The following is a 16634-nucleotide window of genomic DNA, read 5'->3' as shown; positions in this document are numbered from 1 at the left end:
CGTGTTGAAGTATTCCTTTGCAGTCGTTGGGGCATTTCCATTACCACGCCACTCTTGCAAGTGGTAGCGCTGGCCTCTTTATGGGGCAAGAAATCCCTTAGCATTTGGATAACCCGCATCTCATCCAGTACCGAAAAGCAGTCCTTTATGGACATTCCATATGTAACTTCAAAAAGGGCAACGAAAATGATAATTCTAAATACCCTTTGGCACTTGCAGTCCATTTTGTCGAGCAAGGGAATCCAGAGAATTTGCAAGTCTATTGCGGGTACATTCACCTTTATGTACATCTCATCCAATGCCCCAAGGCAATCTGCAGTTTAGACAAAGAGGCTTACATTACTGTGACGTACTGATACGTGACAAACTTACTACATATACTACGCCCACCTCGAAACACTTCCAATGTTGATCAATGCAGTTGTTTGTTACTGGGACAGGTTTCTTTATCAACGCGTTGTATAGTCGTAGCACAGCCAACAGGACGACGTTAAAATGTGGCGAGACTGTCTCTCCGAATCGTACAAATTCCCCTTGAATTACGCAGTTCTTCATGTCATGCACAAGGACGGCTAGAACATCGTAATCATTTCCTCAACATCAATAATTTTTGCCGATGAAAGTCGAGGTACAATCCTAAGTAAGTGTTATAGAATTGCATATTTTCGCCTACCCATGCGGGTGCTTTCGCTACACACAAGATCAGACTCGTGTATCATCCGAAAGTATGCAAGCTGCCTAATTCTATGTTTTATATCGTAGGGTGTCTGTGGGAAACGCTTATTGTCGTTCACTAGTGCCTCCAACGTTAGGAGCATCTGATGTTGGGCTATTGTGAATGCAGTTAGGACTCCAAGAAAGGTTTGGTGATCCATTTCAAAGTTCGTAAAATTTCATAAAAAATATTTACTAAGTCTATTAGTACACTATCAATATACATTGTGAAAACATCCCTAATGAACATTTAAATCCCTAATGAAAGCTTATTATGCACTGAGTAAAACCCTAAACTTAGTTTATGTAACATACAAAAAATAACATGTTTGAAGCATTATTTTAAAATACGGGTTGCGGTACAATTTTATGAAATTGTAAGTACAATTCTACGTGTGATAGCTATTATAGAAATAGTATGTGGTAGAAGTACGTACTTGTGAAAATAGTATTTTAAAAATATTATGTTTCACAATTTTATGTGTCATAGTGAATGACAAATTTCATTTAAACACATTTTTTTTATGTTATTTAATGTGTATTCAATTACCTTTTACATATACTTAATTTAATGACTATCCAAACTTATGGTCATATTTAAAAAATACTATTAATTGTGAAGTTACAAAATTGTTTGTATTACTTAGAATGATTGTTAAAAAATTTATAACTTTTTTCACTTAAAAAAATTGTGAAGTTATCAACCCTATTACATACAATGATTGAAAATCCCATTTTAGTCTATTCTTGTTATAATATGGTAGTAGGAAAGTTTTTATATTTTTTAAATGAGAATTGTTGTGAATTAATTGGATAGTTATAGTAATAAAAATGAAGACATTGGTATGGTCATTTTTTCAAAAAAAATGTGTTGCACGTGAAAGTTAAAAATAAACACAAATTTAAAACATAAAATGAAAGAAAAATAATATTAATTCATTAAATAAATGAAATGTCCATGAAAATAATTTATTACAAAACCAATACTGTGTAGTCTGTAAATAGGCCTTAACTACATAATTTCTATTGTAATGAAATAAACAAATACATTATGAAAATTTAATGTACATATGGCTAAGCCATAATACCTCTTATAAGGGTGGGATGACCACGAATGTTCTAAAAAAAATAAAAAGTTAGGATACAAGTAAGGGTAAAAACATGACATGTTCTTTTAATGCAACATAATTGAAGAAAAATAAATGACAAATGGAAGGATTGCATACCTTGTACGGAGAAGCACTGACCCGAAATTCAAGCGTCAAAAAATAACATTCAAAACAAAAAATCAATTTTAAAAACAAATGTTAAGCAGCCTCAGAGTTTACAAATCGGTTCAATAACTTGAACCAGATTTCATCGTTGTGGAAACATCAATTAAGAGGGATTATAAACAAAGAACAAAAGCAGAAACATATGTAACAAAAGAATGAAGAAAATACGTGATAAACAAGGCAGAAACATAGGTCAAAAAATAGGATAATTGTAACGACCCAACTTTTCGGTTTAAGCTGAGGTCACTACTCAGTGCAAAGACTCGACCACAAAACACAAAATTCATAACGGACCGGTACGATTCATTAAAACGTTAGAAATATTACAAAAAAAAACAGTTTCGGGCCCTATTTAAATCACAGTCACAAAAGTTTCAAATAAAATACTCAGATCATCAACTCAAAATCACAAAACCAAATATTCTAACAAAATACATCAGCGGAAGCATAAAGAAAACCAGACGAGTCCATATGGCCTTCACGCATCCTTCCTGCCTCTCGTCGATCTGCCCCTCGCTGTACCCTTACCTGAAAAATTAAAGAAGAGAAAAGGGGTGAGTATAAATATACCCAGTAAGGGACCCACTACTGGGCCCACTAGGGAACAACAGTTAACTTCCTATTCAGGGGTACCCTACATAACAGTCTAGTGGTTCCGTAGAACGCACATATCAGTCTCGTGATCCCGAAGGATACACCTATCAGTCTAGTGATCCCGAGGGATGCACATATCAGTCTAGTGCTCTCGAAGGATGCACATATCAGTCTAGTGCTCCCGAAGGATGCACATATCAGTCTAGTGCACCCGAAGGATGCACATATCAGTCTAGTGCTCTCGAAGGATGCACATATTAGTCTAGTGCTCCCGAAGGATGCACATATGAATCTAGTGCTCCCGAAGGATGCACATATCCGTAAGGTACACTACCCCATAGATGAAGCTAACCGTTACCCCTCAGTCCATACTAAACCGTCTACAACAGTCATACCCCAACAACATTCATATTACAATTCCGCCATAGGCTTTGCCAGTCAGATAGTATAGGTTTAAACAACTACATCCTCAGTTGCTATATGCATTTCCAATTCGCACACCATTGTGATAACCCCTAGACCCAGTCAACTAATCAATCAAAATCGGACTCACCGTCCTTCCCCGACCAAACTCCATGATCAATGTCCCGATCGAAGACTACCACGTACCTAACCGTAAAACTTTAAGGTCCATCGACATACAATTCCAATCTACAACGTAGCCCATTAACATAACCACACTATACCGAACATCCAGCATCGGGGTCTATCCGTAAACAACTCCTTACACCCGATAGCACACAAGCTACAACTAGCGGTCGCGTTACCTTTACATCAGACAAGGGTATAGCAACAATACTTAAAAGTCAAACGCACATACATTTATTCGGTACAGTTACTAACGTGTAATCCCCTGTGGGTTACTACGTTTCCAGCCTCGATCCAAGGTCTAGTAGTAGGAAAACCCTTACCTGATACTCGGTTATGCCCCTCGATCGAGTCCACGCTCAACGGATACACCTAAACGAAAACACGAAGGTTTTAATCGATGATACTAGTAGAAGTCATTTTAAATGGTCGTAAACAACATCCGTTGACTTACCCAAGGAAAGGAAAGCTATCTCCAAACAAGCCTGCCGCGGAACCCGAGAACTTAAACGTCAACTCCTTAATACCTTTAAGGGATGAAAGGTAGGATCAAATCTTATTCCAATATTCAAATTCGAATCGGATGTAGCAACATTAGGAAATTCATCAAAAACAATCCTTACCGAAGACTCACCGTGACCCGAAGTGCAGGAAGGAAGGCTTAGATGGCTCGGTGAACAGAGAGCTCGGCTTGGCTTGGAGGTGTTCGACTCGGCTCGGCTCGACTTGGATCAGTTCACGGCTCGGCTTACGGCTCGACTCGGTCCTCGGCTCAGCTCGGCTTAGGGCTCGACTCGGTCTTCGGCTTGACTCGGCTCGCGGCTTGACTCAGCTCGCGGCTTGACTCGGCTCGCGGCTCGGTTTGGCTTGGGGCTCGGCTCGGGCAAGGATGGCGGCTCGGCTAGCTCGGCTCCACACAGCCGGCTTGGAGCCGATTTAATTTCCACACCACCCGGCGGTGATGGCAGAAATGGCTTGCCCGGTTACTTACGTTGATGCTAGAAATACGACGGCCGACGCTGTACAACCGAGGCAGAGATGGCCGATGGCTGGCCGTGCACGCGGAACCCAGAAGAAGAAGGTCGGAGACGGCTGCAGTTGGGTGGCTTTCCGTCGGTGGTGTGCGGCCGGTTAGATGAAGGAGGGAACGTTCGTGCGGACGATGACGTACGACCGAGCTGGTGACGGAGAGGAGGTCGGAGACAGGGGCGGAGGTGGAGACGTGCGCGAACGGAAGGAAAAGAAAAGAAAAATGGGCGGCGGCGACGTGACACGAGGAAGAAGAAGACGAATTTGAAAGAGAGAGGGGGCGCGCGCTCCTTAGGGTTTATTTTAAAAAAAAATACTATTATATATATATATATATATTAAAGCAAAATAAATATATAAAAGTAATAATAATAATAATATAAATAATAAAAGAAAATATTAAATAATAAAAATAAAATTAATAATACAATTTTTAATATTAATTAATTAAAATAACATTAATATCACATAATGAATATAATATTCAATAACAAAAAAATAAAGGTTTTAATATTAATTTATAATGATAATAATAAATAATGATAATAAGATGAGTAATATTATATTATTATTTCATCATCTACAAAATTTTAAAATCCCGAAAAATTCACATAAATGCTAAAATTTTACCTCGAAATTCGGAGCGTTTCAATAATATACAAAAAAGGGCAGAAACATATGTGAGAAACAAGGGCAGAAACCGTGGGAAACACAAGGCATATAAACGAGGAGAAAAAAACCACAATCACAGGTTAAAAAACAGGGTACATACATAGACATAGGGCATAAACATATGTGACAACGAAGGGGAAAAACCGTGAGAAACTCAAGGCATAAACATAGGGGAGAAAAAAGACAGAAACATAGGTTAAAAACCAGGTACAAACATGGACAACATGGCAGCAAAATGAGAAAGAAGAGCAGAAACCAAGAGAAACACAATGCATAAACATAGGGGAGAAAAAAGCTCCACATGCACGCCTCACCGTCATCCAGACATTGTGTGTGGTGTGGTGAAATATAATAATGATATATTTGTATTTTTGCTAAAATAAAATTTAAAATGTTTTTCTTAATTAACTTTTTTATCATTATAAACGTTATCGTCACTTTTTTTACTACTACGAACGTTACCGTCCGTTTTTACCATTTTGACCATTACATTGTTTATCACGTTGAACCTCTACTATATATATATATATATACTACAACAAAACTGGCTTTTAATGTCGGTTTAAAATCAACATTAAAGAGGAATGATGTCGGTTGGCAACCAACATCTATGATAGTGTTATTCAAGCCCTTTAATATCGGTTGGGCTTTGATGTCGGTATAAAAGCAACATTAAAGAGGTACGATGTCAGTTCTAAACTAACATTTATGATCATGTTATTAAAGCATCTTAATATTGGTTGTGCTTTGATGTCAGTTTTAAATTGACGTTAAAGATGCCTTTCCATAGTGTTATTAAAGCTTCAGTGTCAGTTTGTCACATGTTTTTGTTAGTAATTGTTGATTTGAAAATAAAACAAATATATAAATACTTTTTCTTACGTCAACAAATCAATAAAATTAATATTCTTTTAGAAACAATAATAATATTTCTCTTTTGCATGTGTATATATAAAATGAAGTCTTAATATTGTGTTTATATATACCGTCTACAGCAATACATGAAACAAGATCCTAATACAAGACTTAAATAACAAATCATGAATGCCTTCACAGTCTTCAACCTTCAACGATCGCTTAGCTTTCTACTTGATCGCCTAGTTATCTACATGATCGTTTAGTTTTTAACCTAATCGCCTCGTTGTCTACACAGTTGCTTAGCTTTCAAAATTTGATCACTTAGCATTCTACACGATTGCTTAGCTTTCTACACGATCGTTTACCTTTTTAGGCTACCATTTAGCTACTCCAACAACAAAGAAAGCGAGAAGTTTAACTATTGAGTTGGCTATTAAAGCATATAGACAATGGAATTCGTCAAAGATAAAAGATGGAAAACTTAATTATCCAATGTTTTGAGGTAATTAAAAACTAATATCAAATTCTTGCAAGTTTCCAAGACGGAACCACCCACCATTTGTTCTTTAGAAACTGGAGATCTTCAACCGTTTGTTTAGCAGAGAGCAAAAAGAAAGCCTGAATAATGATGGACAAACTCAGTAAACTATTTATGGTCTTTACTAACTAGAGCAAATAGATTACAAGCCGATACATATAACATAAGATAAAATAATTGTTTCAAATCAGAAGGTGATAGGCAGAAACTATATTCTCTTGGTACTTTTTTCCCCTTTTATTTAATCATAATGTTAAAATGGAAACATCTAATGAAAGGGATATATGCATATATATTGCAAGGAAAGTGAGGCATGCGTAGCGGAAACGAAGAATCAATTTTACTCTAATTGCAACTAAATAATTTTAGAGATTAACATGCTTAAACTTACCCTAATTAAATGAAATTAGAGTTTATAGAAAATACTTACCTTTGTAGCTTCCCGTTCCTCAAAATCTCCTTACGAACATGATCTCAAGACCACCACTAGAGTTGATCCGCTATTCTCCAAACGTAGAATCAGATTATGGGATCCGTTAAGTGAAGGAAAAATTGATAAAGGGACGAAAATTGGAGGTGAAGTTTGGTTGAGATTTTTAGAGAAAAAATTGTTTGTAAAAACCAAAATACAAAATTGGCCAAAAGTCTTCAAAATAATGAAAAGTAGCCTTTAAATAAGCTAATTGCATGTAATTAGTTGATTAAATCTTAACACTTAATAATCCACTAACCATTAGTGGAACTTAGTGGGCTAGGTGTTTACATCTCATGTAGCCACCTATCCCACTAAGTGTTAGTGGGATTATCCAACAAAATGTTCGATTTTTCCACTAACTTTAGTCCAAGGGCAATATGGTCATTTAACCATTTAAGTCAAAGTCAAACTTTGACTTTTTCAAGTCAAAAGTCAACATTTTGACTTTTTATCATTTTGTCTGTCTTAACTAATTTCGACCTCCTGAGAATGAATTTGCATTTATTTTTCAAAAATTTAAATCATATTCGAATATAAAATCGATCAACATTTGACTTTTCAAAGTAAAAAATCAACATTTTGACTGTTTACAACTTTGACCATTTTCATCAATTTCGAGCTTTCGAATATGAATCCATATTCATATTTTTAATATTTAAATCACATTTAAACATAAAGTTATATCTAAAACTGATAATCGATGACTATATCACATATATTCGTTAGTTTCTCTCTCTTTACCTAATTCGAACAATTCGAATTATTTTATCATATTGTTTTAACCATGATCATGGACTCCAATGATCCAAAATTAATTCGCTAAACCCTTTTAGACTGAGCTAATTGACATTCGTTAACTAACGGGTCATTTAACTAAAGTCTTGTAGTTACACTCCCCTCACTATAGATATATTTCTGTCCATCTGATATTACCATGATTAGTAAGTTAATTCTTTATAGGTTGTTCGTAACCTCGGTTGGGTCAATATATCGTTTCACCATCGAGATTACATCTTCCTCCTTAAGTCCTACCGATCCACTATTGAACAATTGGTTTAAGATCCAACTTATAAACTGAATCCCTCTTGGGCCAGTGAAAGGGTGAAGCTCCTTATTCAAGACTTGGATTCTATCCTTATGAGAACAACCTATCTACTAACCCTAAAACGGGTAGGAGTGAATTTCGTCTTGTACCCTATGTCCCTAGTCATCCACCTAGTCTTACCCTTGAAATGAAAGGCTTATTGAGCCAGCACTGATGAGTTACCCTCACCTATGCAAATTTAAAGATAATTCTGTTTGAATAGAAGTTTATAGTCAGCTCAGGATTAAAATTAAGTTACCTAGGTCATCAATAATCGAAATAGTCAGTTTTATATAGTCAACGGTGTTCTAACTTAAAAGTTACTATTTAATGGTTCTAGTCTTATGTGAATTCTTTACATAGGATGCCCCTACTTCTACGTCTTTACATGAACGATTAAGGATTACATCATTTGTACTAACTACAAAGCGGGTCGCATCATAGTGTCCCTAAAATAAGGCACCCAACCTTATTTATATACTATAGACCATTTACGCTATATACTCAAACTTGATCCATATTTATGTCTCTATATAAAGTTCAAGTCTACACTAGATAGCCTTGGAACCTTAGTTTATTGGATTCAAGATTATAGTATTTAATTTTCACTAATAAGTCCTGAATAACCAGTTTATTGAATATAATAATTTTAAACTACAAACTACAAGTTTTTGGACTTAAATTCCAAGATATACCTCACGGTCATGAATTATTCCAGTCATAAGTATACGGTATATTTTTTAAAAGACATAATAAACGAGTTGTTGTACTTCAAAAAGAAATCTAAAGCATAAAAAAAAAGTGTTACATTAGATCTGCTCCCTCGTTTAGGGTTTCAAATAGGACGTACTCTTAGTTCCTTGAGTAGGATCCGAAAGTTGGACTTTAAATCTACAGTAACGAAATACAAATTCTCAATAAAAAAAATCCAAATGTAGCCTCACTAATCTCATTTCCTTGGAGTTAGCAAGATAAAGAAGCTAACATTGAAAATAAAACAAAGCAACAAACTAATTCGACTTAGATACATCGTCAAAACTCCTAGAAAGAACCTGTTAAATCAAATAAATCTACATAAAGCTTTACATATCGCATAACACATAAAACTGGCACAATCACTCACCTTCCAAGCTTCATTCACCTTTGAAACCCAAATATTTTCACAGACTAAAAACTTCTTCATCACTACCACCACCACCAGAAACCTAACCACTTTAGAGAAAGATAAAAAAAAAAAAAAAAAACTACATTACCATCAAAGGAAGGTACACAACCACAAACCAAACAACAAAACCTTTGGAGTCCAGAAGAAGTAGCAGAATGTAACCAAAACAACCATAGAAGCAAAGTATTGAACATGCAGTAGAGGTATGAGACTGATAGTGATTGAATAGAAAGAAATCAATAATAATAATAATAATAATAATAATAAAAGACATTAGATCCTGTGACAAAAGGGGGGCCAAAGTCTGAGAAGGATCAACTACTTTTTGGTTGGTTCGTTCATCCATTGAAGAAGAAAGACAAAGGAAGAAAGGAAAGAAAGTGACCTTAAAGGAAGTGCAGATTAGCATGGAGTTCAGGTACTAAGAGAGGTTGAGGCAAATTGTACGAAGAAAGAAGTTGTGACAAATCGAAGACAAATAGGGGTCGTTTGGATTGAGGGAATAGTTAGGGATCATAAGAGGAAAAATGATTCGCTAAAACCTGTCGTGTAAAAAGTTAGCCGATCGTGTAAGAAGTAAGAGGGTAAACTCTTACATGATAGTTTTTAGTGGATCGTTTACCATCTTACTTCTTACATGATAATTTCTTTCATATCTTACTTCTTACATGATCGCTTTCCCTCTTACTTCTTACACGACAGTTATAATATGATGAGTGCAAAGTAATAGGGTGGTATGTGAGAAATCACGTTAAAATCTCCAGATATCATGGTTTTTTACCAATCTGGTCAATTTTTAGTGGATCCCTGTCTAGAAGACGAGCATCGGCTGGAATAATGTCCCCAAGTTCAACATTGATTACGTCCCCAGGAACTAAATGGAAACATCTTGCTCACTCCACCTTCCATCTGTAAGAACCTTCCACAAAAAATCAAAAGCCAAACACAGAAATTCAAGTACATATCACCTAAAAATTGTGGTTCCACTAAAAACTTTAAGCATCTCAAAAACAGATGAATTTAAGCCAACAAGTTATAGTTTCTAACAAAAATGCAGCACACACAATAATTCATCTCTAATACCTTGACTTTGGGAGAAGACGAGCAATGAAAGTAACTATAGCATTTCCTACATTGTTTTTCTCAATAAAACTAATTGTAGAGTTTATGATAAGCAAGGTGATGATAACAACAAAACCTTACCAAATGAAACCCAAAAACTTTAGAACTTTACTTTCCTAAAACCATATAACATAAAAAAAAAAAAAAAAAAAAAAAAACCAAACCAAATTAACAGAGTTAACCACAATACTACTAGTAAGTGAACACCTTTTTCAGCTGTCTCCGTATTTCTATCAGAGGGAAAACACTTGGACGTCTGGCTCGAGATCTGGCTTTTGAGATTTCTTGTTGGTATGGTTCCTTCCAACCAGAGTTGTCCAGTTTCCAACTTTAGTAGGGAGAAAAGCTCATATTTAGGGAGGTTCCGTCTATGTATGGTTTTTTCCTCTTCTAACTCCCCTGAGGTGAAAGAAAAGCATTGACCTTCTTTTCCTCAAGCTTATTGTGGCAAAAAATCTTCAACCTTTCCTCAGCACCCTCACTAGTAAGGTCCTTTTTGCTACATCTCAGATTTTCAAAAACCTCATCAATGGGTATATTTTTCTGTAGTTAAACAAGATGAGAATAAGGCAACCAAAACAAACAACCAAACACCAAAAGGGCTTCAAAATGCTCATATATGCCTATATCTATGTCACTATTTATCCATGCAAGCACATTCAAGTCCTAACTCAACAGAAAAATCCCAAGATCTATGACCATAAAATAATCAAGAACCACATTCAGAACAAGAACAAAGAAGATAAGAAATCAGATGATGTTGAGTCGGTCTAAATCAGAATAAGCAACTGAAATCTGTCACTAGACACCAAATCAACAAGAAACCACGATCAATGCGTAGATCTACATTAGATCTATCAATGTACGAACTTTGAGACATCGACTTAGAAGAAGACGAAGCTAGATCTGTAAAAGAAATATGACAAAGCACTAAAGTAATGTGACGACTACAAAAGACGTCGACAGAGAAGAAGATGGAGGACGATCTTCGACAATGGTGGGCACGAAGGATGATCTAGGACACCACGACGGTGGTGGCGCAACTTGGTTCAGCAGATATTCGACACATCTTAGGCAGTGGTGAGCACAAAGGACAGTATGACGGCGCGGATGTGCTTCGATGATGATGGTTCGACGGTGGAAGAGTGAGTGAATGAGAAGAGAGGGTTTAGGGAGTTTAGGGTGAGGTGAGATGAGATGAAAGAGAAGAAGAATGAGGAAAGTGAGGAAAGTGAGGAAAGAATTAATTTTAGAAAAATAATAAAATAAAATAAATAAATGATAGCTTTAATGTCGATTTTAAATCGACATTAATCCTTCCTCTTTGATGTCGATTTAAAACCGACATTAAACATTCACATTTTAAAAAACCGACCTTAAACATCTATTTTCATTTTCCCAACCGACATCATATGTCATATTTCTTCTAGTATACCTCCCTTTCATTTCTACACATCCAATGAAAGACTTCTCTCCTTGATCTTATATTCTCTTTATTTATGTTTTCTTCTACTTTTGGTTCTTCGAGAAAATATCTTTAGAGTGTTGGTTTTTTGTCTAGTTTCGATGTAGTTCTGAAGGAAGAACAGAGGTTGTTTTATTTTGGGGACGACAGGAAATTCCAAAATTCTTGACGTGTTAATTAGCAGAGCCGCGAAACGATTTTAAAGAAAGCGAGATCCGCGACTCAGTCATACTACTAGCAAGTTCTTATTTTGAAAATTTATTCTTTTGACATATAACTATATCGAAGTGTAACAACAGAGAGGGAGATACGAGGGTTGATTAGAAAATGGGGTAGATTTTGAATAAAATTAGGAAAAGGGGGTGTTTTGAAATAAATTGGAGAATGGGTGGTTTTTTTTGTTTTTTTGTTTTTTTAATGGAGTGCGTATGTTCTCTTACTTTTTTTTTTTTCTTAAATTTTATTCGGTTACTTCTTTCTTTCTTTCTTTTCTTTTTTTCTTTTATTTTTATTAACCTTGCTTCTTTCTTTATGTTTTATACTTTTTTTCTTTTGTTTTTAAATTGTACACTTAACTTAATTTAGGGTTAAAAATGGGTTTTTTTCTCAAAAATAGAAAATTGACAAATTATTTACATTTTATAGAACAAAACCACTAAAAAGACAAAGTTTATTACACTTAATTTTTCTATAAAGTATAAATATTTTATCAAATGTTCTATTTTTTTTACAATTTTTCATTAAAATTAGTAAATATGATTTTTTGTGATAAAATTTATCTTTTATTTTTAAAATTTTGTGTCTAATTTATTCCTATGCTCTATAATGATATTTTTAATTAAAAAATTATTTTTTTTAGTAAATTCTATTTCAATTTGGTTTCAAGGTTTCATAATATTACAATTTTACTTTGAGATTGGAATTTTGTTTCATTGAATATCCACTTGGTTTTTACGGTTCAATTTGATGCTGAAACCGCACCGAACCACAAAATGAAAAAAAAAACTCATCCAGAATTGAACCAAAATGCTCATCTGTGTCAAACTGGTAAACTGAATCGAAACCGAACCATTTATGCATAAATATTAGAATTGAAATCCTTTATGCATAAATATTGTTCTTCCTTTAGTTATTGGATCTCAAACCTTAGTGGCACTGAAATGGTCTGGGATGAAAGATTTTGCTTTTATTTTATTCGATCTCAAGCATACATCGACAAGAGATGGTCCCGGATGAAAGACTTTTGCCTTTAGTTCAACTTCAAACCGAACTGAACCATGAACACCCCTAGTGAGTATTCAATGAAACGAAATTCAAATCTCAAAGTAAAATTGTAACATTACGAAACCTTGAAACCAAACAAAATTTTACCGAGTTTTTTAAAAACAAAACTAAAAATATCATTTTAGAGCGTGGAAATGAATTAGACCCAAAATTTAATAAAATACAAACTTCATTTTATAAAAAAAAGATAATATTTAAGAATTTCAATACCAAAATAAAAGCAAATTTTAAAAGTAAAATAAAAAAGAGGTGAAAAAAAAAAAGAAAGAACCAAATTAATAAAAGGAGTTTTTTCAAAAATAGAAAAAAAACGCAAAAATAGTTATTCCGTATAAAACAATTTTGAAAAAGGAAAAAGTCTATAAGGACACAACTGAAATAATAAAAATATTCCGCGATTAATCGACCATATACTTGCGTGAAAAGCTTCTAATTTAAACAATCTTATAATATATAGTCTAAAAGATCGTTTAGGTATTGGTACACAATCTTGTACTAAGATCGTTTAGATATTGGACACGATCATTTAGGTCTTGGTAAACGATTTTTTAGATCTGTCACTTATCTATCTAGTGTAGATTTTGGTACATGACCATATAGTGAAAAAAGAAGAAGAAAAAAAGAATATGAGAGATGACAAAGAAGTAAGAAATTCTAGAAGAGGAAAGGAAAAAATCGTGAACAAGAAGTGAGAATATGAATAAGAAGTAATAATATGAAAAAAAAAAATGCGCATGAATTCAATACTCATCCTAAGAAATTCAAAATCAACCAAAACAAATCTAGAATTTATGGAAAACAATAATGATTTCGTACGTATTTTTTTATATACGAGCCCTACCGAAAATGGGAAGGAACGAAAGGAAAAGACCAAAATAAGAAAGAAAGAAAAAAAAAAAAAAAGAAAGAAAAAAGAGGAGTGCGTCCCGGTGCCCACTTCCTAAGAGAAAAAGAACACCCATTTCTCCTAATTTTTTTTCAAAATCTACCCTATTTTCCAATTAACTCGAGAGGTGAAGGTAGAATTACTTCATAGACAATTAATTTGTTATTTTAACATTATTGATATTTAAACTTAAATGAAATAATAATAAAAATAAATTCAATCTAAAAAATATTGAATTGGTATTTTACAAATTCCAACTTTAGCCCTATTAAGTAGTAAGGAGCATTTAACAAGAAGCTCCAAAATCCACCGGTGAGGTATTCAATGCTTTGAGACTCCCCGCAGCAGCATTCATTTACCATTATAATTAAAAATTAAATTTTCTTTTCTTTGTACAAAAATTCATTAAATTTTACGTCAAAATGTGACGCAGTCCCCTCCCGCGTTTGAAATTAAAGTCAAATTCATGTCTTAGAAGGAAAGAAGTAGGGGTAATATCGTCAATTCCCTTTTAAAATACAATATTACACGTGGCGGCTTACGGCTCTTCCACGTACTAAATATCCTGCATTGGCTCTTTCACGTCCCCGTCTTCACAATTGAGCGCGTGGCTTACACTCCATTAACCCGTCCTTTCACCTCACACGTGCGGTTCGTGCGTGTCTTTACTTTTCGTGTGCTCTTTTTTAATATCACTTGCTTGCTTCTTTTTAATGCACGTTTTTTTTCCTTAATCATGACACACAAATTATGATTAATAAATCAAATCATAAAAATTGTTCACTGTATCCTATTTCTTTTAATAATTCTTATTCATTATCATTTATTCGAATAAGATAATACATATCATTTCAAAAAGTGGTGGTTTAGGGTTTAGATCTCCATCACCTTTTAGATTGAGTTTGTCTTGCTAGTATGAAGGTTATTGAAAATAAGGGTGTAAATAGATTGGATTGGTGGACATTTCCAATCCAATCCAACCCATATTTTAGATTTGGTTAGATGGGCAACTAAAATAACTTGAATAATATTCCCAACCTAACCCTTAAAATATGGATTGGGTTTTGAGTTGCCATCCTTAAGTATTAACCAACTTTTTCTTCTACTCCATTTTCTTTAATTAATATAAATATATATATATATCATTAATTCGGATTCCGTCGGGTTGAATCGAATTTTTCAACTCAACCCGAGATCCAACCCAATCTGAAAAAAACCAAAACTTTTAATCTAACTCAACTCACATTTTAAACTAACTCAACTTATCTTTATAATATGAGTAGTCTAGATAGTCCAAGTTGTTGAGTTATTCAGATTATTCTTATCCATCCTAATTGAAAGATTTATTGAAGTCAAAATTGTGGAAGCTAAGTCATTATATGAAAATTTCTCCAATATAAGAAATGTTGTTTGTGGATCAGACTGTCTGTAGTTTATAAACCTCTTGAATGCCTAGTCTAAAGAACTTGTTGAACTTTACTTTCTTATCAATGCAGCTATGAATTATGCACAAGCACAAGATCTGGACAATGCCTCCTTTTAACATGTTAGTCGTTAGAATAATGTCCTTGCACACTCTGTAGCGTCTTGATGAGCAAGTTTCTTCTTTTTCTTTTTTTTCTTCTTAACAATTTAGTTGGAGTCTTTTGTTTATTCTGACATAATTCTTTAATTGTTTTTTGTTGTTTGTTTTCTTAAAAAAAACAATTTTCTTTTTCTTTTTCGAATACAACAACTTTATTTTTATGATAAAATACAATTTTTGAACATTTCTTACTAATAGAAGGGTTAAATATTACTTTAAAATTTGATAATTTAGGTTCATTTGATTTTTTATATTTGAAAATTAAGTTTGTTCAATGAGAAAATTTTTCATCAATCGCAAATTACCACGTCATTTCTCAAATTAGTGACAAAATTGTAAATGATCAATTTTGACATGCTATCTCCAAATTAAAATTAAAGACATAAGTTAGCAAATTAATGATGTTACATGTTTGTATTGTCGCCATTGAATTTACAAATGGAATAAGATGTGTTGGTATTGATGTTCAAAACGAGTGTAATTGAGCCCAAAATTCTACTTAAGTTGGCCCATAAGCCAACCAAGCCTAAGAATTCTACTACTTGGGTCTCATGTATATGAATCAACCAAGCCTAAGCGCACACTTGATCTTTGGCATTGTCGTATTTAGATGCTTGCAAGGTGAACTTAAAAACTCATGGTGTCCAACTTCCTGCGTTGAGCCAGCAAAACTTTGATATCAGTGCTAACTGGCATTACATTAGGACATTAAATTCTGCACGTGTATATTTCACCTCTATCAAGTAAGTTTTAATTAGTTTCTCTCTTTGATTAGATTGAAATAGATTCTTATACACATCAAATACTTGACATTCTCTTTTCCATCATAAAGAAAATCAAAATACTTTAATAGTTCTTTAACAGATTTGTAGTGATTAACTAACTCAACAATTTTTCGCTCAATGGAATTCTTGATTTGTAGAAGCATTCGTGAATTATCCCTCAACTAAATCCTTTTACTAGCATTAGTTGGTAACTTTTCAGTCATATGATCTATAAACTCTGAACTCGATGAAACTTAAGTTTCTTAAGAGTTAGAAAGGTTGGGTTATGGAAGCAATGGATTGGAATTAAAATTGAAAATCTACTCAAGAAGAGGGTCATTGAAGGTGCAACATGACTATTGGAAAAGAGGAAAGCCAAGTTTAGGTTGTAGTTTGATTTTTAGGTTGAAAACCTCCAAGGGTGATGCTAGGCGAGTGACATAGGTAGCTACCAAGGTGTGAGTGTATGTGTTACTTGGACAAGGAAATCCTTTAAAAGGGTGTCACGGGTGGCCATTGTGCATCTAGGCGAGAAGG

The 16634-nt window shown here is 34.1% G+C and overlaps 1 protein-coding gene across 1 annotated transcript; it reads right to left on the bottom strand.

The window, feature by feature from the left end:
- Positions 1 to 202: 202 nt before the first annotated feature.
- On the bottom strand, positions 203 to 926 carry LOC127151069 (uncharacterized). Its single transcript, XM_051090462.1, has 3 exons — positions 674 to 926; positions 391 to 572; positions 203 to 313 (listed from the first exon to the last, which is right to left on the bottom strand). The coding sequence occupies exons 1-3, from the start codon at positions 873 to 875 to the stop codon at positions 281 to 283; spliced, it is 417 nt and encodes a 138-aa protein (XP_050946419.1). The 5' UTR covers positions 876 to 926; the 3' UTR covers positions 203 to 280.
- Between the last annotated feature and the right edge of the window lie 15708 nt (positions 927 to 16634).

This window comes from Cucumis melo, chromosome 9, assembly GCF_025177605.1.
Source record: "Cucumis melo cultivar AY chromosome 9, USDA_Cmelo_AY_1.0, whole genome shotgun sequence".
Taxonomy (NCBI): Eukaryota; Viridiplantae; Streptophyta; class Magnoliopsida; order Cucurbitales; family Cucurbitaceae; genus Cucumis; species Cucumis melo.
Note: the sequence above shows the minus strand (reverse complement) of the source record. Positions and strands in the feature narration are given on the sequence as shown.